General features: G+C 33.0%; 1 protein-coding gene and 1 long non-coding RNA gene across 2 annotated transcripts; one reads left to right on the forward strand and one right to left on the reverse strand.

Moving 5' to 3' along the window:
• Positions 1 to 1,518: 1,518 nt before the first annotated feature.
• LOC139495990 (uncharacterized) lies at positions 1,519 to 4,481 on the reverse strand. Its single transcript, XR_011657521.1, has 3 exons — positions 4,434 to 4,481; positions 3,406 to 3,485; positions 1,519 to 1,590 (listed from the first exon to the last, which is right to left on the reverse strand). It is a non-coding gene; the product is annotated as an uncharacterized lncRNA (long non-coding RNA).
• Positions 4,482 to 6,244: 1,763 nt separating this feature from the next.
• On the forward strand, positions 6,245 to 19,323 carry LOC139494931 (uncharacterized). Its single transcript, XM_071283059.1, has 10 exons — positions 6,245 to 6,307; positions 8,376 to 8,414; positions 9,027 to 9,106; positions 10,390 to 10,461; positions 12,597 to 12,738; positions 13,077 to 13,174; positions 14,431 to 14,502; positions 16,483 to 16,591; positions 17,531 to 17,652; positions 18,967 to 19,323. Exons 1-10 carry the CDS (start codon positions 6,298 to 6,300, stop codon positions 19,114 to 19,116), a joined length of 894 nt encoding a protein of 297 aa, XP_071139160.1. The 5' UTR covers positions 6,245 to 6,297; the 3' UTR covers positions 19,117 to 19,323.
• The last annotated feature ends 5,151 nt before the right edge of the window (positions 19,324 to 24,474 follow it).

Genomic DNA, 24,474 nt, shown 5'->3' on the forward strand with positions numbered 1-24,474 from the left:
ATGTTCCTTATTATATGATCTTTCTAATTTTAATTCCAAATTAAAGTTTTGATCCCAATTTCACGGTCCACTGAACATAGCAAATGATAGTGCGAGTGAGGCATCCATGTACTATGGACACATTCTTGTTTTCTCTGTTTAACGAATACTAGTACATTAGATATAGATATTTTGTTATGTATAATGCCTCATATGTTGCCATACACCACAAAATGAAAATTAATGTCATAACACGTTCATTGAAATAAACAGAGACTTCTTTTCCATTTCATTTTTTTTTAACTTGCAAAGATTTTTTTATAAAGATGCTGATACAAAAAAAAAAGATGGAGGTGGCTTGGTCATGTTTTACGCAAAGCATCTGAATACATGACCTATGTAGCCCTTAGATGGACACAAGAAGGGAAAAAAGGAAAAGACCAAAAAGAACAGGGAGACGCAACATAGAAAATCATCTAAAGGTAAAAGGATATACCTGGGCACAGTGGAGAGAAAAGCAAACAACCGAGAAGAGTGGAGGAAACTTTTCCTTGCCCTATGTGCCATTGGGCATACATGTAGCAAGGACAAAGTGGGTAAGTCCGTAAACGATTTTTTAAATATGAACATTGTTTTACATTGTCTTATCGGGGCCTTTTATAGCTGACTATGCGGTATTGGCTTTGCTAATTGTTGAAGGCCGTACGGTTACCTATAGTTGTTAATGTCTGTGTCATTTTGGTCTTTTGTGGATAGTTGTCTCATTGGCAATCATACCACATCTTCTTTTTTATATGTAAATAATAATAAATCAGGGGTAGAATTTAAGCTTTCTTGTGTACTGGCCAGCCGGACCAGTGGACTGAAAATCTACTGGTCCGGATCCAAATCTACTGGTCCTGCAAAAATGACATTAATTTGACAAACACTTATTTATACAAATGATAGACGTTATCTTGGACAATACTTTCTTTTACCTAATATGTTAGACAAGAAAGTGCTTTCTTTATTCCCGTAGATTTGTTGGGCTGTTCTGATTGTTCATGAGCAAGTACAGATTGAGAATCTAACTCAAAGTTTGAAGATCATGTTACAAAAATACATTTCTGATCTATGTCTGTCACTGCAAATTTTTCACATGTTACACAAGTCATTACATTGAGATGGACTATATAATTTAACTATTCGCGATCTTTTTCCGAGGATATTTTATATTTACATTTCTTTTTGTCGATTTCCGATCTTACTTTTGGTTGTCACTAATAGCACCAAAATCATAAGATGAAAAACATCCCAAACCGAAAATTCCGAAAAGATTTGACAAGTATGTAGCTAAAGAAATCAATACTTGGGAGAGAAAAAAACAGACTGTTTCGAATGATATGAAATACTGCGTTTCGTATTATAAGGAGAGACTTTTAAAACATGAAAATAAACCAGTTTGAAATAATGCATTTGAGACTTGATTGGGGATTGAAAGAAAAAAAACTATTGTACATGTACATAACTTTTGAAAAAATTTTCGTGATGTTGACTTACCAATTTGTTCATACAGCCTAAGTCATACAACTTTATACCAGCATGTGTAACGTACTGCTTAGCGTAACATTCCTGTAAGATAAAGTCATTTGATCATATTACTTTTTAATTCTGATGGCAATGCTTCGATCTGGCAAATTGTGCCTTGTGCAGCCATTTTACTTCATTTATACTTTTTATAGCATCAATCTATCTGTGTGTTTATAGCTGTTACAATGTATGGCAATTTTGCATTTATACGATAATTTCTATATATGCGTTCCTGATGAATAACGAACAGTGTCCTAGATGGTAGATTTGTTTCTAATAACTATTTGATCTGAGCGTCACTGATGAGTCTTATTTAGTCAACACGCTAAATCAGTATAATCATGGTACCTTTGATAACTATTGGCTGTATTGCAAACAATACTAAGTACAATGTAGTTACTTCTTCTACTCATTCGCCATTTTGTGAGATGACTGTTTTGTTCGCCAAAATTCTACTAACCACATTTCCAGTGTAAAAAAGCACATGCAGGTTTTTTTTGGCTTGCATGTAAAATTGCAAAATATGTTATAACATTGAAGTAAATGTTGACAGTCTGGTATGCAGTTTTTTTTTATTATTATCTAAATTAAACATCGCGTAAGGCTTCTTGTCCCATTGGAAGCCAATACGGGAGGATCGTGAAAGATATAGAACTCAAAGGATTTTTTTTTTATACGGTGCGATAATTTTTCTGAATTCGATAAGGTGTGATATTTTTTCTGAATTCGATAAGGTGTGATAATTTTTCTGAATTCGATAAGGTGTGATATTTTTTCTGAATTCAATAAGGTGTGATAATTTTTCTGAATTCGATAAGGTGTGATATTTTTTCTGAATTCGATAAGGTGTGATATTTTTTCTGAATTCGATAAGGTGTGATATTTTTTCTGAATTCGATAAGGTGTGATATGTTTCTGTATTCGATAAGGTGTGATAATGTTTCTGAATTCGATAAGGTGTGATATTTTTTCTGAATTCGATAAGATGTGATATTTTTTCTGAATTCGATAAGGTGTGATATGTTTCTGTAATTCGATAAGGTGTGATATGTTTCTGTAATTCAATAAGGTGTGATATGTTTCTGTAATTCGATAACGTGTGATAGTGTTTTGATTCGCCATCATTCAACTTACCTCAATTTTAGTGTATCTAATGCACAGGTTTTGTTGTCTGGCAAGTAAATTTACAAAATATATGGTCTAAAGTAGAGATGATGTTGAAATTTTAGGATGCAGTTTTTTTTACAATGTTTTTTTTTTCTATAAGTTATTAACCGTTAGCCTGACTTAGAGCTTCCTGACGAAGAGAATGTCTTAGAAGATGAATAAGTCTAAAAAGCTCCTGGACCTACACGAAACCAGTACGAAAGGCTCAAAAAGATACTGGACTCTAATCTGAATATGTTCAGTGGTTGTCGTCTGTTTATGTGGTTCATACATTTTGTAAGTGTTTCTCGTTTCACGTTTAGATATAATAGATTAGACTGTTGGTTTTCCCGTTTGAATGGTTTTACACTAGTAATTTTTGGGGCCCTTTATAGTTTGCTGTTCGGTGTGAGCCCAGGCTTCGTGTTGAAGGGTGTACCTTGACCTATTATGGTTTACTTTTATAAATTGTTACCTGGATGGAGAGTTGTCTCATTGGCACTCACACCACATCTTCCTATATCTATCTAATGATGTTTTTTTATGATGGCAAATGAGCACACATAAGACGCTTCTATTGACTGTTTTCTCCTTAAACTGTCGTGATGTTGCTGGTTTTTCTTCGACGTACAGGATATGACGCACAATTCGTATCATCTACACTTTTAAACATGGGTATAAAAATGTCTTAAATATGTAACACAAAAATACCTGATTCGGTCCACACTGTGTTACTGTTTGACAATCAATGGGAGTAGGGACCATTTTACAGCTCAGACATCTTTGGTTTGCTATTGAAAATAAAAAAAAAAGATTTGTAAGTTAAGGTACCACGCTACCGAATGGCATATCTTTCCCGATTTCTAAACTGTAAGGCTAATTTGTACTTTGAGTCGGGTTACATTCGAATATGTTATAAAAATTAGGGGTCAGTATTATGGTTTTCTTGAAATTTTCTTAGAAAAAGGTAAATTTTGGAGACAAATTTACATAGATATATAGAGAAATGCCCTTTTTCGACTTATCTTTTTAGATTTTTCAATTGATGGCTATGTTCTTATATACGAAGAAAAAACTTTAAATTAGAATACTATCCAGGAATGTATACTGAAGCCATGCATGTCCCGAAATCATGCGTCACCATCCTTGTTATTTAGATCAATGGCTTTATGTATAAATCAGATGTGTTTTGTACACGTTAACTTCACGTGAATTTTCAGAATACAGTTATTAAAAATACTTTTTTTTCAAATAAAATAATCTTTATAATTTTCAAATTGAACATAAGTGAGGACGAAGTCCGAGGTCGATATACTTCTTTGGGTCGATATATCCTGTATGACCTCATAGATAGATTAGGCTATACTTGTTATATTATTAATTTCCGACCATATTTGTATCAAAATCGTCATTTGATTCTGTTGGAATTTTATAGCTATGATATTGTCTCCTAGACATTAACAACATATTAGTTGTTATTTCATATACTTTGCAGTCCATTTCCATAATGCAGAATTTCCATATGTAATATATAAGGTAAAGACTTAAAATCAGTCAATACATTTTGAATGGACCTGTTAGATACTATTCATTTAACCCTGGACTTCGTCCCCGGTCAATGTTATCTGAACAGGTCCATATATTTATTTACATATCGACCTCGTCAAAAGTTAGTAATCGAACAATGTAAATAATTGTACTGTTGAGTGAATATTAATTTAAAAAACAGCAATACTTACCACATGATAAAGAAGTACACAGTATTAAAACCCCAAGTATTTCTGAAAATATAATATAATGATATATTTAATCCTGTTTAGGCGTATCTGTAGTCATTCGTATTGTTCAGTCAAGACTTACGAGTGTTGTTTTTTCGTCGTAATTAGTTTTTTTGCCGAGGCGTGGTCAATTTATGATTTTTAGTTGTACTTTGGACTGCATCTTTTATAGTCTTTTTACATGCTCATTAAAGACGGTGTGTAAAGCACTTAAACTGCACTTATAAAATACTAAAATAAAAACATAGTAAAACATAAAAAATAATATTTATCAGATTAATTGATGAACTAGCTAGTCAGTGGCGGATCCAGAAATTTCCACAAGTGGGGGGGGGGGGGGGAGGGGAGCGGGGGCGTGTGTGGGGGAGGCGATTGTGGTAGAGGAGTCCGCTCCTGTCAGGTATGCTTCAGTGATGTTCTAAGCAATAAACCAATTTTCCCTCTAAATTATCCTCTGTTAGTAATTTCTTCCAGATTATTCCTTACAGACAAAATTGCCAAACAATTGGTTGAATTCGAATCGAATGCGAATCGCATTCGCTTATCCCGTTCACACACTCTTCTTTTTTTAATTCGAATTGATTCGAATTATCCAATTCGCATTAGAAATACGCTTTTGTTAATACGAACTAAAATTTAACGTCGTTTGGACAGTAAGCGAATTTGACGCTCATTGTAATTCGAATAAGAATTGACGTTAGGACGTACAACGTTTCGAATGAGAATTAAACTAATTCGAATTAGTTAACGCGAATCGAATTCGAATTACGTGTGAACTCAGCATTATTATTTTGGACGTAAATTAAAATGTTCCCATACCTTTTATCATTGTTGTTAATAAAATTGTCCATGCAGTAGTGACAATTTGTTGATAAGAATGAAGTGCATTTAAACCTAATTTTAATCATTGGCATATTGGGAAACTACACGGCTGCAAAAGTGCAGTGACTTATTACTTACACATATATATGTATATACCAATGTCAACCTGTAAACTTGGGAAAAGTGTGATTGTTTTTAACTTTACAATTTGATAAATGTAAGTTAATGGGAAATTAACCTTTTTTACCTCAAGAAAAAATTAGAAGAAATAGAAGGAAAAAGGGACTGAAAATAAAGAAACACACGTAAATGGTCCCTCAATGCTTTGGGAATTTTTTTTCCCACTTTTAATATATACATGATATTTGCTCCCTAGTGTTTTAACAAAATATTGTAACGCATATGAACACAACTAATGTAATATCATATAAAAAAGATGTGGTATGATTGCCAATGAGACAACTCTCCATAAGTGACCAAAATGACACAGAAATTAACAATTATAGGTCATCGTACAGCCTTCAACAATGAGCAAAGCCCCTACCGCAAATTCAGCTATAAAAGTCCCCGAAATGAAAATGTAAAACAATTCAAACGAGAAAACTAACGGCCTTATTTATATATTAAAAAAATGAACGAAAAACAAATATGTAACACATAAACAAACGACAACAACTGAATTACAGGCTCCTGAATTGGGACAGACACATACATACATAATATGGCGGGGTTAAACATTTTAGCGGGATCCCAACCCTTTCCCTACCTGGGACAGTGGTATAACAGTACAACATAAGAACGAACTATAAAAATCGGTTAAAAAAGGCTTAATTCATCAAATGGACAAAAATCTGCTTAATTCCAGTTATTTACATTATTATAGGAATAAACAACCTAAGGAATAGTAGGCCAATACATTCATTCTACATACATGTACATGTACATTGATAATAATGTGTAGTAGGCCGAATTTGTGTGTCGTCTTCATTCGGCACGTTCAGTCATGATCAAAGGTCAGTTCAATGCGTTTATTCAATCTGTTACCTTGCTTTGTGTAATGTATGTATGTGTGTGTTATATAATAACTGAAGCTTCAAAACTTCAAACAGATTTGGCAAAATCTTTCCGAATTCAGGATCTTTAGTGCTCATTAGCTTCCTATTTTATTCGGCTTTTTTAAAATTTTGATTCGAGCGTCACTGATGAGTCTTTTGTAGACTCAAAGCGCGTCTGGCGTACACGAAACCATTGCATTGGTATATTCAGAAGAGAAAAAACACTATAAATTGTTAAATTATCGTACTTTACACATTGCATTTGCCTGCTTTTCGTTTTTAATTTTTTAAATACTAGTACTATATTGTTACAGTAACAAAAGTTACATAAAAAAAGAGAAGGTGTGGGATTGCCAATGAGACAATTATCGACCAGCGTTTAAATGAAGTTGGTTTGTGTAATTATAGGAAACCGTATAGCTTCCAACAATGAGAACAACCACTACTGACAGTCGACTTGAAAAGACCCGATATACATGTATACCAATCGCTGGCTAGGAACTTTATTGTACACTTTTTCAATGATTAGCCAATGTTTTTTTTCTTCAAAATTTGGTGACTATGGTGAACGCATCTATCCCATCGAACTAGAGATAACGGATACAACAGATACAGTTAAGTCTGCCTCATATCTTGACTTACATCTAAAAATTGACAATGAGGGTCGGTTGAAAACAAAACTTGACGATAAAAGAGATAAGTTCGGCTTCCTAATTGTGAACTTTCCATTTCTATGTGAAAAAATTCCAGCAGCGCCTGACTACGGAGTATATATCTCCCAACTGATACGATATTCTATTCCCAGGCACGTATTTCCTATCATAATTTTTCGATAGAGGGTTGCTGCTCACTTGGCAGTTATTAAACCAAGAGTTTCAAATGATGAAGTTGAAATTATCCCTTCGTAAATTTTACGGACGCCATCACGATTTGGTTGACCGTTATGGAATAACCGTTTCACAGATGATATCGGATATTGTCCTTATTTCGTAACTACAATCCCTTTCTCTTTTCACCACGAATGTGACCAACTGAATTAGATTATTTACCAGGTTTGTAATAACTTGATTAACACGACGGGTGCCACATGTGGAGCAGGATCTGCTTAATATTACCCTTCTGGAGCACCTGACATCACCCCCAGTTTATGGTGGAATTCGTGTTGCTTAGTCTATAGTTTTTTATGTTGTGTCTTTTGTACTATAAAGTGTCCGTTTGTCTTTTTATTTTTTAGCCATGGAATTGTCAGTATATTTTCGATGAATGAGTTTGACTGTCCCTCTGGTATCTTTCGTCCATCTTTTATTCTCATATCTTATAAACACGTTTGACGATACCGTTACCTATAAGTAATAGATAATCTTAAGATAAAATAATTACATTTTTTTTCTTCAGTTTTGATTTCTTAATTTATGATTAAAGAAGCAAGCAGTTTAGTACTCGATAATGCGCCATTTATACGTCAGGAAAATATGTGTTAACATGATACTAGATAAAAAAGTATATTTAATGGAATAATTGCTATCAAATACTCAATTATCTCCGCCATAAAAATCTGTGAATATTCTTTAAACAATCAGATCAGTTATTGAACACAAATATCGACACATTTAAAAGATGAATATCATATAGATCAAGTTCGATAACAGATAAGGTCACGAATGTGTATGTTATGGTTTCTTTTTCGGAATGCTCTTTTATTTTACCTTGACACGATTTTATACTTAAAGGCCATCAATGTTTCAGACATTTTAGTCTTTTATAAAATAAATTATGAATATCTTTCAATCCTATTCCGTTTATTTGATTCGGATGGACCCTCCAGATGAGCATATGTTTTTCAAATTTTCAAAAAGTAAAAATTAAATACATAATATGGCAAAACGCAAAAACAATAAAGGAAATGCTCATCAATTTTCCTTTTTTTGTTGTTGCTTTTACAACTGAAATTAAAAATGTTTTCTGCATGCGTAGAATGGTATAAAATAAACGCTATAGAATTGAGGATAGTAATCTGTTATTCCAGATATAGTTTTATTGTTGCTGTGCCTGCAACAATCAACTGGTGAGTATATATTTAGTACTAAGTTTCTTAGGTTTATATTAAATATTCTATTCTGAGTTTATTATGTTTTTTCTGTACCGTAAGTATATAACATGTAAATATAAAGAAAGATTGAATATGATTGCCAATAAGACAACTCTTCACAAGAGACAAAATAAGTACATGTTCCTATCATTCAGAATACAGAAATGAAGGCCCCCTCCAGATCATATTGTATAGTGTGTACCAAATTCCAATGGAAACGTCTTAAACGGCTTTTATCATAAACATAATCTGTAGAAGTTTGTTTTTCGGGGACCGTACTATCAGAAACCACCAAGCTTTATGTCATCCAAATGAGAACAAGAATACTTTTACATATATTTATTTGGATTCTTATCAATAGGAAATAAAAGATATTCGAATTGCAAGAGAAACACCATCAAACTCTATGTCTTCCAAATGAGAGTTAGCTTAGCACTTTTGCATATATTTATTTGGATTCTTATCAATAGGAAATAAAAGATATTCGAATTGCAAGAGAGTCACCATCAAACTTTATTTCATCCAAATGAGAGTTATCTTGACAAGTTAGTGCTTTTGTATATATATATTTTGAATTATTATTAATAGGAAATACAAGATGTTTAAATTGCAATGGAGTACCAGGACCATTCGACTGCCAAACGGTTACAGAATGTGGTCCACACGAGGTAGTCTTCTTTTGTTTATTTAAGGGTGTTTGCTAGTCTGTTTAAAAATAACAAGCTTTTAAAAGGCTGTTATAAATTGATAGTATATAAATAAAGGAACTAACAAAACAGACAAAAATGAAGGGTTCGTGTGCTTATTTTGGGGATATAAGCCATTAAACAATTGGCGGAAAATAATTCTTCTAGACTTTTCAAAAACCAAGGATTTCATAGGATTTTCAAACATAGCCTTTTAAACTGTTACTAATAAATTTATGAAAATAAAAATTTAAAGTAATTGTTGTAAAACATGGAAAATTTCTAATGGCACTACATTGATCCCAGATGCTTCAAAATATCTGACAAAAGCCTAAAAACAAGAGGTGCGAACATCCGCTTAAATATTGTATTAAAGAAACTTAAGGTGGTACCCAACACCTTCGCTCAAATTACTTTGGCTCGTTTAATTTTCATAAAATTTTGACAAAGTATTTACTTTGACCCTTTGACAAAAATATAAAAATTTCAAAAAATTTGATCCAACCATTTTATCAGAAAAATTACACTGTTTATACAGCAGTATGAAACACACTAATTTTGATCATTGAGAAGCTTAATATTGCCTTCACAACGCAATGTTATTAAAAGATTTAGCTGATTTTACAGAGTTATCTCCCTGTAGTGTTAGGTACCAGGTTAATACAAATTGAAAATAATAAAACGAATTTCATTTGAAATGGACAACATTTAGAGAGGACTTCTCTGACACCTATATTCAATGACTGAGCCATTTCGGATATGTAAAAATATATTCTTCAGTTTCATTGTTATGTTGTGAATTATAGTGTATGGCTTAAAGATAGGCGGAAGAAACCAAAATACAACACAAATAATACAAATTCGATCATTTAACTCATAAGTTGACAATGAACTGACATCCATGGCTAAAACGAAAAAAAAACCAAACAAAAAAAAAATTAAAAAATCCAACATTATGTAAGACATAGGAGGAATGCAATGTGAACAAACGTCATTTATATGTTTAATCTTTTATCAATATCATAAACGGTACCAATCTCACTATATCAGACACACTTTCCGATGATTAATGTCTACTCAGTGATGCTAGACGTCTAAATATTCAATAAATCTATAGTCTTATATCCCTACACACTTTAAAGAGCTGAAATAAAGCATACAAACGCAAAGGGAATACCTAACCCGCCCGGGTAAGGAACCAATATCCAAATTCTAAAAACCCCTATTCATTTTAATAAAATGTCTTATCATGATTATTTCTTAAGGTTTGTTATGCCAAGAAATACGTAGAACCAGGTGGAATTGAACTCTTTGACCTTGGATGTGGTGTGCAATCGGTATGTACAAAATTGATTCTAACCAAAGGATGTTTACTTTAATATTGACCAATACACATTTTTTATAACATTAAAAACAATATATCTGCCTCCTCAATGGGGAAACATGATCATCTTTCTTTCACCTACTTTAAAAATTATTGTATTACAAATTGCCAGTTGTTGGCATGATACGAGGTTATGTTTTGTTTTAAAATTTATGTTGGCATAACAAAAAATCCTTGATAGGAGGGATCAAGCTTAATATTCTTATGACAAAGACAGACTCGGACTTCTCTTGGACTGAATTTTAATGTGCGTATTGTCATAGCGTTTTCTTTTCTACATTGACTAGAGGTATAGGGGGAGGGTTGAGATCTTATAAACATGTTTAACCCCGCCGCAATTGTGCACCTGTCCCAAGTCAGGAGCCTCTGGCCTTTGTTAGTCTTGTATGATTTTTAATTTTAGTTTCTTGTCTATAATTCGGAGTTTAGTATGACGTCCAATATCACTGTACTAGTATACATATTTTTTAAGGGGCCAGCTGAAGGACGCCTACGGGTGTGGGAGTTTCTCGCTACATTGAAGACCTATTGGTGGCCTTCGGCTGTTGTCTGCTCTATGGTCGGGTTGTTGTCGCTTTGACACATTCCCCATTTCCTTTCTCAATTTTATACTCTTTCGTTTGAGGTCTAAGGCTTTCATTTCAGTAACTGCTACATGTAGCAGTCCTTTGGTAATTTAGTTTGATCATAGTAATTTTGCTTAGTTTCTTCTGTTACCTATTCTAACATCAGATTTGGACTTTTTAAAACTGAGCGTATTGCTGTGTGTTTGTTTATTGTTTTACTAGAGGTATAGGAGAGGGTTGAGATCTCAGGAAACAAATTAAACTCCGCCAAATGTATATGCCTGCATGTCCCAATTCATTAAACTCCAGCTTTTGTGATTCTTTTAATTTTGGTTCATTTATGTCTCGGAGTTTAGTGTAGCGTCCATTTTGCATGATTAGTATAGATAGTTGTTTAGGGGTCAGCTGAACTCCCCTTTGTTTGTGGGATTATTCCACCGCGTTGAAGACCCATTGTAGGCCTTGTGCTGTTTTATAGTCCTTTGTGAGGTAGTTGTCTCATTGACAACATTCCCGTTAACATTCTCAATTTTATATATACAAACAATTGACAAAAACGTGTATTATGATTTTTCAAGAGATGTGTTCTCTCTCATTGGTCGATCTCTTTCATGTTCCAATTGTCCAGGCAAACCAATTTAGAAGTCTCTGACAAAAGTATGTAGTTAATTATCGATGTCAATCAATTAACTACTTGTTAAAACATATCATGATATATACAAGAAGATGTGGTATGAGTGCCAATGAAACTACTCTCCATCTATATGTTACAATTTCATTTTGTTAAAGTATAAAACCACTATGATTATAGGTCAAAGTACGGTCTTCATTCATAACATGTAATAAATTAACCATTATAGGGAAAACGGTACTATTTATTCTGCCATTGGCGACAATGTTAACATTTTCTAAATTTACCACTTTTTAAGATAAAAACCTGGATAAAACAGTTATATGTTGTGTTAATACTTTATTACTCTGTTTTAAAAATTAAAGCCAAATAGTATCATGACCAACTTCCAACGGAGCTTGTTTATGTTATCCATGCCCACCGTCATTTTGCACCAAATTTATGAAATTTTGCAAGTCTTTTCGAATAATTCTCTAGAAAATATTTCAATAGGTTTTTAAATTTATATTGTAAATTTACACCCTGCAGTTATTCATAGATAATTAAAAAAATATATTGTACCCTTACATCCAATCACAGCGCTCCTAATTTGACTTCCTTCACCTGCCTTGGGTACACAAAAGACCAACCTAATGCTGGGAAAATTAAATACTACCGTTTTCCCTATATGTCAACGTACGTTCTTCAACACTGAGCTTTTGCTCACATCGAACATCAACCTCCATGTATAAAGGGACCTAAATGTTTGATATTGATATGATGATAAAAGGTCAAATATAAGACTATTAGTATTTCAAACCTATTATTATTGTATCTTTTCATGTCTCAAATACGTAATATGCATTTATCTGATTTTCTTTTGCTTAATGATACTGGTTAATTTTTCCAAAGATTTGTAGTACATCCGATCCTTTTGGAAAGCGAGACATTGTTGAAACAGATATAGAAGATGACAAAGGAATTTCCACTATTTGTTTAGCATGCTGCAATACAACAGACTTATGCAATATAAATGGACTGTGTGGAGCTCCTCGTACGTATGTTGATTCTGACTTGTTGCAAGTACTTAATCGGTGCGTTGTATTGTTTGTCTTTTAAATATTTGTTTTGTTCTTTATACCGATCTGATGAGTCTTCCTCTTTCCAAATGGTATTAACAGTTTTGTCGTAAAGTCTGTTGAAGGGATTTGTAGCACCTTTACATATGGTTAGCTACGTCAAATTATGTTTCGGTGCATACAATGCGGTTTGAATGCCTTTAATACAAGTTACTGTGGAAAGGTCGATTGTAGATCAGATAAAAATCGATTGAAAAGGCAACTTGCAATATATTAAAGCCTTTTTGAAAGCTAATACTTGTTTGTATTTTAGCATTTATTGCATTACCTGGAACTTCTTTATGTTACGATTGTGAAGTCAGCCGACAACCAGATGACTGCACCAAAATCACATTTTGTAATACCCGTCAGGTTAGTCGCATGTTAGATTTAAATAAACAGTTAAATTGATAACCAGCATAATGTCTAGGTATAAATTTACAAAAATATTTACAACTTATTGTAAAACGAAGAACATCTGCTCTAGACTTGTCACCATGGTTACTGGCAAATATATACTTGTCAACAGTTAAATTAATTGTGATACTGACCATACTGACGGCACTAGTAAACCTTACAATTATAATTATATATATATCTAGAAAACAATTTTGTACTTTTACTCATTTACTATGTGTATAGTACTTGTGACCATAAGTACAATTATGATCTTGACGACATGCTGTTTAAGCAACTTTTATAACAGATGTAAATATAGATCGTACTGTATATATAAGAGGAATGTCAGCATCACGATGTATACCATGTAAACAGAAAGTTAGAGAGACGCTATACAACATAAACACGATGTTGACACAACATTGTTTTAGCATCACGAGTATATGATTTGAACGATGTAAACACAAAGGTACAGATCATATAGATAGGAAACAATGTAAACACAATATCGAAACTAATCTAAAAGGACAAGTCTCTGGGCAATGCTTATAACTTGACTTATAGTTTATCTGATCGAAATGTTTAAGAAGACTTATATTTATTGTAAGATGTGTGTATAAAAATGAAGATTTTTTTTATAGGATTCGAATTGTTTTCAGAGAGAAACTTTTTAACAACAAAAGGGCGGTGTGTTAGTACGTTTTTTTGTGAAATACAGCACATGTTGTTTAAGAGGAAGATAAAACTAAAATTAAGACAGAATAATTTTCAAGAATTGAGCATGCCAAGCATATAAAATTACTTGATCAGAAGACAGTTTTTTTTTATATATGTTTCTCACTACTATTTTACTTACCCTTTTCTAGTACTATTAACAAATCAACAAGTGGAATTATCATGCAAAACAGTAAAATGCGCCTCATTCATCCTGTTGAATTATATTGCTATCATAATCTGGGTTTTATACTGACAGTGAAGTTAAGATCTGCTTACCATTCGGAGCACCGGAGCACTTGCGATCACCCCCAGTCCTTGGTGGGGTTCATGATGCTTAGTCTTTAGTTTTCTATGTCGTGTCTTGTGAACTATGATTTGTATGTTTGTCTTTTTATTTTTAGCCATGGCGTTGTCCGTTTATTTTCGATCTATGAGTTTGAATGTCCCTCTAATATATTTCGCCCCTCTTTTTTAATCTAAAATTATGTTCCTTTTTTCATTTGAATTTTCAGTCTTGCCACTTGGAATCGACAAGAAATCTTATCGGAGATATCCGCTGGAGACACGGTTGTGTTGATAAAAAGGTACGAATATCTTATTGAGTTTCCGTATGAAATTGTAGCAATATATAGTCACAAAACTCAGTTTGGGATATCTGCACGATAAAGACTATGAAATTCAGTTACCAAATTAACTTTTCATTTCCACATGAAAAATATAGCAACATACAGTTAATAAATTGACATTTTCGTTTTCGCATGAATATAATAAAAAAAACAGAACTGACATAACCCATGCGTTTCTATATGAATTAAATATCGCGAAAGACAGTCACCAATATTACTGTTTTAAAATATACAAATAGTCAGTTGTTTTTTAGTTTAGTTTAGTTTAAACATATTTTATTTGCTCAATGCAAAAAGGATCAGAGACAAGTAAAACATACTGGTCCTCTGGCCTTTGTTAGTCTTGTATGATTTTTAATTTTAGTTTCTTGTGTATAATTCGGAGTTTAGTATGACGTTCATTATCACTGAACTAGTATAGATATTTATTTAAGGGCCAGCTGAAGGACGCCTCCGGGTGCGGGAGTTACTTAATGCATTGAAGACCCATTGGTGGCCTTCTGCTGTTGTTTGTTCTATGGTCGGGTTGTTGTCTCTTTGACACATTCCCCATTTCCATTCTCAATTTTATTATAAAGTCTGCTCCCCAATACAATATAATTATATAACAATACAAAATGAACGTGAGCATGCATTATATAATATAAACATAAACATTACTAAAATATACTGAAAAAGGAAAAGGAAATAAAGAAAGAACGACAGAGATTAGGATGATGATGATACTGATGATGATGTTCGTTTTACCTACATGTATGTTGATACTATACTAAGAGGAATCGTTTTGATCTCTTAATAAAATTGAACACTTGTTTAACAATTTGCACATCTTGATCATAGGAAAGAGTTTCTTTTCCAAAAACCAATAGTTTAAACTCCAAATCGCAGCCTTCGGGAAGCCAGCTGAGACTATTATACAAAATAGCCCTTTCATTTAGATAGAAAGGACAATCAAAGAAAAAATGGTCCTCAATATCCAAACCACATTTACATGTTGGATCAAGTATATGTTAGCTCTAAACAAGTCACAATTCAAGAAGGATGCCGAACATCTAAATTTGGTTTAGGTTATGTATAATTTGCTTGGACCATATAAATAATGTTGAGATTGATTCTCATTTCGAATGTCGTATTTTTTTTATTCTACTATGAATTTTGATACCGAGTCTACATTTCGAACTGACATGTTCAGATTATTCCCAAGTTTAATTGTTGATTGGATAAATGATAAGAAGGTCAGTGTTAAAGCTTCAAGCTATATCTGTTCTAATTTAATTGAATAACCTGTTCTGCATGAAAGATTCTGTGAAATACAGTCAACAAAATATTAGCATTTCCGCATGAAACGTATACAGCTAAATAAAGTTATAAAAATTGTGTGTATGACATATATTGTTAAATACAACCATCAAACGTACAGTGTAGGGAGGCACTACTTTTTCACAGTTCGCATATTCAAGTGTCTGTCAAACTTAGGAACCTCGCTGGTTTTTGACCAATCATCATAATTGTTTTAATAATTGGCGATATTGTTGTTAAAGTTTGTTTTCAATTCATTCACGAGATTTATAGCTTCATATATACATGCCCTACGTTTATTGATAATGTCTTTGATTTCTTTTGTCTACGTGTTTCTAATATGAGTTCTGTTTCATAATGTAAAAAAATGACGTCCCCAGTTTTTAAACGAATTTGCAATTGTAATATAGATATTACATGTTCACGTCGGAAGCATCCACGAGGCTTTGACGGTGACTGTCCTGATTTTTACTTTATATATTAAATTGCCACTCTCTCAAGCAAGTCTAAAGATGAAGAACAGCAATGACGGAATATTCAGTTTCAAACAGTTCGTGATCTAAATATGTATACCGTTAATGTAATTTATTCTTGTTTTTTTTTTCTATTTTTCATGACATCTCCGTTTATTTCTTACAGCAATGTCAAACATCCAATAGTAGTCAATGCTCATATTGTTGCAATACGGATTTGTGCAACACAAATACCACCTTTACACAGTCGCCTACGTCAGACAACCTGTTTGCAGGTAAGCATACATGGCATGATTGATTTATATCTGCTAGTTCTCTCTTTTTGGTAACATGCAGATATCCCGAGTAATAGATAAAGGACAGCGAACCAGTCTAGATTGATATACATGATAATTATGAATGTGCAAGAAAAAAAATCAGATAAAAACATATAAAATTCTTATACAAATACTACTTAATTCCGGACTACGTCCGTTTCAGTAAAGAATAAACTCTTCAATGTTTAAATTTATGTAAAATATATCTATACAACAAAAGTTAAAACTTGAGGATGCTCCTCTTTTTTTAGAATTTGGCAAGATATTGGGAATTTTCTGGTTTTATCCATGTGCCATTAACAAATATTTTGCCCATTCACCCTCTTTTTTTTTCCAATATTTGATAACGTATAATTTAAAATGTTATCTGGTTGAAATGTATAAAATTCTTGTTATTTTTCAAAAAAATTGAAAAAAAAGACGTGCCAAATGAATGCTAAATGTTTGAAAAATCTAGAGAGAATTATATCCCGCCACATTTTCAATGGCTTATATCTTAAAAAAAGAGCACACGGACCCTTTACTATTTTCTGCTTTGTTAGTTTCTTTGTTTATATACTATCAATTCATAAAGTTCTTTCACAGAGCTTGTTATTTTGAAACTGAGTAGCGAACATCCTTAAGTTTGAACTGATAGAAGGAAAAAACAAAGCCCCTTTGGAAACGAACAACGCAAAAAAAAAAAAACCATCATTGCGTAATGAAAATATGCCTTCGGAATTTCTAAGAATCTCAACCATTATTGCATTCCAATTCCATAATAACTGCACATGCCATTAGATTATAATGCGATAAAAGAAATTAAGAAGACACAGTAAGTTTACCAACGAGACAAATATGCAACAGAGAACCAATGAAGTAGCGTTGATGTTTTTATAATATATTTTCTTATTCAAGTTAGTAAACCACATATTTCTGGAATAGATGTGCAACCAAGATATATCAGATATGGTTCTACAGTGACAATAAAGTGTAATGTATCAGGAAACCCTACACCGTCCGTCAGCTTTCTTGTACAGGTAAGTATCACGTGATGTAATAGGAAATCCTACACATCACTGAACTAGTAAATATTTGTTTAGGGGCCAGCTGAAGGACACCTCCGGGTGCGGGAATTTCTCGCTACATTGAGGACCTATTGGTGACCTTCTGCTGTTGTTTTTTTCTATGGTCGGGTTGTTGTCTCTTTGGCCCATTCCCCATTTCCATTCTCAATTTTATCTCTCACTCTCTCTTATATTGGTATATGTGTAACATACTGAATATTGCGATCGGGAACCAGTCTACAGGAAACCCTACACTGTCCGTCATCTTTCTTGTACAGGTAAGTATCACGTGATGTAATAGGAAACCCTACACCGTCCTTCAGCTTTCTTGTACAGGTAAGTATCACGTGATGTAACAGGAAACCCTACAACTTCCGTCAACTATGTTGTACATGTTAGTATCACGAGATGTAACAGGAAACCCTACACCATCCTTTAACTTTGTTGTACAGGTTAGTTTCACGTGATGCAACAGGAACCCCTACACCGTCCGTTAACTTTGTTGTACAGGTTAGTATCACGTGATTATCGTTAATGTTAAATGAGTATTTCATAGCATTCAATTACCTTAATGTTCTTCAGTCAAGATTGGTTAAAAAATGTAAAACAGTTCTAAAGTCAGGTGCGGACCAAATTATTTTTAAAGGGGGTCATTAGGCATGGCAACACAGGAGAAAGGGATGGCGTTCCAACTATACGTCCCCTTTCAAATTCATTGGTCGTCAACAAAGGGGGTTTCAACCCCCGGAACCTTTCTTCACCGGGATCCACCACTGAATGTCTGGTGGTAGCGGTGTTTTTTTTTTATTATTTAAGTTGTGGTTTCAATCGCAAACTTGTAAAGCCAAATAAATGTACTTTCAATTTGTATTTTATGTTTAACTTTAAAAACGTGAAATTCAGAAGCAAATAATATATATGAAGGAAGTCAATCTTGAGTACAATTGTTGAAGAAATACTCTGACATATCGCTGAGTGAAAAAAAATATCAAAATGATCAAAGACTGTTTCACGCAAGCGAGAGGTTTAGCAAGCTGTAAAACCATGTTTAATCCACCATTTTCTACATGTACCAAGTCACGAATATAACAGTTGTTATCCATTACTGTAATATATTTGAGCTTTTGATTTTGCCATTTAATTAAGGACTTTCCGTTCTGATTTTTCCTCGGAGTTCTGTATTTTTTATTAAATTTACTTTTCGCTTCTTCAACATGACCGTTTTTTTCACCATGTCTGTCAAAGTTAACTGTGACTAAAAATAAAGCTATACTGATTTTATTTCAGGGAAAGTCATTGGCAAGTAATGTTCATGTAGCTGGTAATACAGCCACAATATCAAATTACCTACCTAGAAATGACGATGTCTATCGTTGCCAGGCAACTAACTGTCTTGATAATAGCTTTTACCAATTTCAATTACAAGCACATTTATGATAAACTACATCGTAATAATCATTGATATATCAATGTCTTCCAATTGTATGTTATTGATATTCTGAATTTATACCGATATTACAAGTTATGATAAAACAAGTCTCGTGTAATTGTCTCGTGCTGCTACCCGCCATATCCGATCGGAACACTGTTTTCGGCATTTTCAAGTTTTAGCATTAGAACAAAATCCAGATTCTAGCGCTTCATCTTTTTTTGGTAAACTCCATTTTCGATTGTTTAATTTTCAAATTTATATGGATAAATATATTTAACTCAACATGTTTGTGTATTAGTATTGATATTAAGTGTGTAGTACAAGTTAAACTTTCAAGACTAGACACAAATATCACAGTTTTAAGCCAAACAGAAACACAATTATCCTTTTAAGTTATTGAAGAATGAAGCTGTCTTTTTTGCATAACAGCTCGACATTTCTTGTCGTACAACAATATTGTAAAAATTAAGTGAGACAGTGTAATAACTTAATAACGATATTCTCCATCGTTTGCGCATGCTTTGTAAGCTTTACCCAACCGAGTCTATACTAAAAAGTAAAATCACAAAAATACTGAACTGAGAGGAAGATCAATTGGGAAAGTCCATAATCACATGGCAAAATCAATTAACAAAACGCATCAAAAACGAATGGACAAAAACTGTCATATTCCTGACTTGGTACAGGCATTTTCAAATGTAGAAAATGGTGGATTAAACCTGGTTCTATAGCGCTAACCCTCTCACTTTAATGACAGTCTCATCAATTTCCGGTAAAAGACGGTAAAATATCAAATGTGCCAACAAAAGCAATGAATAGAAAAGAAAAGTTACACCACCTTGATTAAAAGAAATACAACTAAATATTTCACAAAACACTACACAGAAACTAAAAGATCGCGAGCCTGTTCTTGGTTATTAATTAGTTAGGCATACATGTACCTGTTTCTCGTATGGAATCCGTCCTATTGCTCAAACTAAGCAAAATATCGATGATTAATCTGGATAGACGATACCGTTCTCCTCACTAGTGGTGCTTGGACACTTTCGACAAGCTTGAAATATCGTCATCTTTTAACAAATTGTTGCATCATTGGTTTTATTTGGTAAATGAACACCATTTCGCGTTTGAATGTCCTGATTTTGAAATGTTTCGCGTTATACTACTTGTAACCGATTAATACATTCGTATTTTGAATAAGAATGTTGAAAAATTAAATAACCGTCATAGTATTGTTTAAATATCGTTTTTTTTTTTATGAATATGATAATCTGTATTCTTTGTCTATAAATTAAAGGGAAAACCAGTATATGTTAAGGGTGTTTTTGAATTGTTGACAAATATTTGGAATCCTCCAGTTTCATCAACAAAATACAAATTTGACACCTCTTCTTTTCTTTTCATAATTCTATTACATTTATTGTAAAAAGTAATTTTAATAAATTATAGTTTTTTCATACTTTTTTAATAAAAAAAATAGGTATCAACGTAAAATGTATGAAAATTCTGGAGATAATCATTTCACGCCAAATGTTCAATTGATTTAATTCCCCCAAAATAGGACTTTCGATTTTTTTTCTACATTTTTAAGTTTCTTTATTAATTATCTATCAATTTATAACAGTCTTTAAAAAAAAATGCTATTATTGAACGGAGGAGCGAACATCCTTAGAATATACAATGCGTTCGACTCCGATCCTCGTTACAAGCAAAGCAGGTTTTCTTGGCATCCTCCACCAATGCAAACAAGTTGGCGAAAAAAGACAACACCGGTATCAAAACAAAAACAATAGACGAACCGATATGACCATAAAATACAACACAGAAAACGAATAATTGAGAAACACGAAACCCATCAGGGGTGAACTCCTATAAAGAAAGTGGTCCCTCATCCACAAATGGCATCCGTCGTACTTGGTAGTGTAACAAATTGAGGACAGCGTCGTAACAATGATATTCCATAACGATTAACCAAATTTTGATCATGGCGTTTGTAAATCAGTCGGAATTACTTCAACTTTACTATTTGAAAACCCTTGATGAAATTTCTTGCTAGAGAGCATAAAATCAAATCAAATGTTGATAGGAAATTCAAGTTATTGAAAATATCCGCGATCATTTAGGCATGCTTTGCACACATGTATATATACAGTTTCAAGGCACAGTGATTACTTATATAAAGCGATAGTTAATAACTCATTACAATTTATGAATGATATTACATAGCCGTTAATATGTGATAACCTATTAACAATTTGTTTCGTGCAACACGTGTGATCATATCGGAAAATGAAAATAAAAGTCACGTTTGTGTCAATAACATATATAGCACATGTGTTTTAACGTGACTGTTATATGAAGATTATCAGGTTTTATATATTTTTGTGTATTACATGTAAGCCTCTCATATCTGAGGGGCGTCAGTCCCTCAGATATTAGACCATTACATATAATTTGCAAAGAAGAAATAAATATTTTTTTCCTTAAAAAAAAGTTTTCTATTTTTCTTAAAAGTCCTTAAAAGATCAATTAGATAAAACAGGAAAAAGACCAATATCACAGTATTTTTCAAGTGAAGTAACACTTTCAGAAGATGTTTCTTTGAGAATTTGCATACATTTTTCTGTAATTAAATTGATACCTTATCAATGCTTTTTTAAAAAACAGTTGTTGGCATGACACGGGTTAATATGTTGGGCAGAATCAATTTGCGCCAATTGCAGTTTTGAAAAGATATTAATTGCGCCACTGTCTTTTATTTTGATGGTATTAATTGCGCCAATAAATGAAATGAAATTGCGCCAGATTTACCTGTAAATATTTTTTACCTATATCATACATGTACATGTTTTACCAATATCATACATGTATTATAATTAACCTTTCCACTTAAGATTTAACTGAACACTTATCAAATTTAAGAAAACTCACCTAAAAATATTTTTTTTAGAAAAGAATATTTTTTCACGAGTCAAGATGTCTGATATACCATTCAAAAATTAGAGTCTGATAGAGGAAAACCGGTCATCATTGTTGAAGAACACAAATTCCGTCAGGCATTTGTAAAGAACTAATGAGTAGAGAAGTAAGCAGAAAGGAATATGTGTCTATTCTCAACTACAAATACCAGCCTTTAATTCAATGATGAACAGAGACATTTTATATGGTTTAAACTGTATATATACGGGTGAACGTTTTAATTCAGCATACATTTCGTTATTAAAATGACTTTAACTCCGCCAGTCGGTAAACTGCCGGACCCAAGCCAAAAAAAAAGGAGGATGGAAGTCAATCATTTAGTTGTTATATATAAATAAAGATAAATAAAATTGGCGCAATTAGATGATTATTTCATTGGCGCAAATGATACCTATAGTTTTGAAAATTATGTGGCGCAAAAGAAGTATTGGCGCAATTAAGTTGTGGCGCAAATGAGTTACTTTTTGGCGCAAAAAGATATCGCCCAATATGTTCTTCTCATATATTTTATGAAAGTATGATACTAAACCCCTAACGGGAGGGATTGTGCCTGATATTCATATGATGAAGACATAATTTTTCAATCAGTATAATTGATGTCTGGATCTGGCATGTCAGTTAACTGCTAGTATTCTGTTGTTATTTTTGTATTATTGTCATTTTATTTATTTTCTTTGGTTACATCTTCTGACATCGGACTCGGACTTCTTTTGAACTAAATTTTAACGTGCGTATTGTTATGCGTTTACTTTTCTACATTGGATGGAGGTATAGGGGAGGGTTGAGATCTCATAAACATGTTTAACACCGCCGCAATTTTGCGCCTGTCCCAAGTCAGGAGCCTCTGGCCTTTGTTAGTTTTGTATGATTTTTAATTTTAGTTTCTTGTGTATAATTCGGAGTTTAGTATGACGTCCATTATCACTGCATACGTACTATAGTATACATATTTTTAAGGGGCCAGCTGAAGGACGCCTACGGGTGCGGGAGTTTCTCGCTACATTGAAGACCCATTGGTGGCTTTCGACTGTTGTCTGCTCTATGGTCGGGCTGTTGTTGCTTTGACACATTCTCCATTTCCTTTCTCAATTTTATGTATGGCAATATAAATCGCTGTTCTATTTCGTCTTTTTGCTGATTTAATCGTCAACATCTGAACTTCTATTGCAAAGTCTTGTGTTTTCAATGTTGTGTCTTGTGTAGTATTATTGTCTGTTTGGCGTTTTCTTTTTTAGCCATAACGTTGCCAGTTTGTTTTCGATCTATGAGTTTGAATGTCCCTCTGGTATCTTTCGCCAATCTTTTATTGAAGATGTTATTTGATAGCCAATGAGACACCTAGCTACCCACAGATCAAATGACGTACAAGTAAGCAACTACAGGTCATCGTTCGTCTTCAACAATGAGCAAAACTGATTTATAAACGAAAAAAAAAAGATATACAGAAACAAACGACAACCCCTGGATAAAACGCTCTTGACTTGGAAACATACAGATCATACAGAATGTAGGGAAGATGGTTGCTACAGCAACGGGATACAATTATATAATCAAACAGTTGGAGAATTCTTACAAAAACTATAATATTAAACAGTCCGTTAGAAGAACGTTAGAAAAAAAACAACACTACAGGCATTTAACAAACACAGGGCAAATAGTTAAACGATAATAGATAAAAAGAAATTTAACATTAATATAATACAACAATGATATGAATTTAGAAAAAAAAAGTAGCAACACATAAACCGCTCGTCACATTGTAGTACTGTCTGATTAGTCGTTCTCTGCGCTTACTAGAGAATGTTACAGTTTACATTTTAACTTACCTAATGTCATATGAAACATATTTATAGAAATTATTTATTTTCATATCTAAAAAAAAAAACCCAACAATAATTTAATTTTGTTGAAATTCAGAATGCGATTTCTGGTATTTGAGATAAAAGTTCGGAGAAAAAAATGAAGCCTAGTTCCTGAAATTACACAAATTGCTACAGAAGTCGCCCAAAGACTTATGAAACATATAATGCAGATTCTATATAGAAAAAAGTATAAATTGTGAGAGTATCAGAGATATTGCGCCATCGTTAACACATATACCGAAGCTCAGTATCAGAGATATTACGCCATCGTTAACACATATACCGAAGCTCAGTATCAGAGATATTGCGCCATCGTTAACACATATACCGAAGCTCAGTATCAGAGATATTGCGCCATCGTTAACACATATACCGAAGCTCAGTATCACAGATATTGCGCCATCGTTACCACATATACCGAAGCTCAGTATTACAGATATTGCGCCATCGTTAACGCATATACCGAAGCTCAGTATCAGGGATATTGCGCCATCGTTAACACATAAACGGAAGCTCAGTATC

Source organism: Mytilus edulis, chromosome 11, assembly GCF_963676685.1.
Source record: "Mytilus edulis chromosome 11, xbMytEdul2.2, whole genome shotgun sequence".
Lineage (NCBI taxonomy): Eukaryota > Metazoa > Mollusca > Bivalvia > Mytilida > Mytilidae > Mytilus > Mytilus edulis.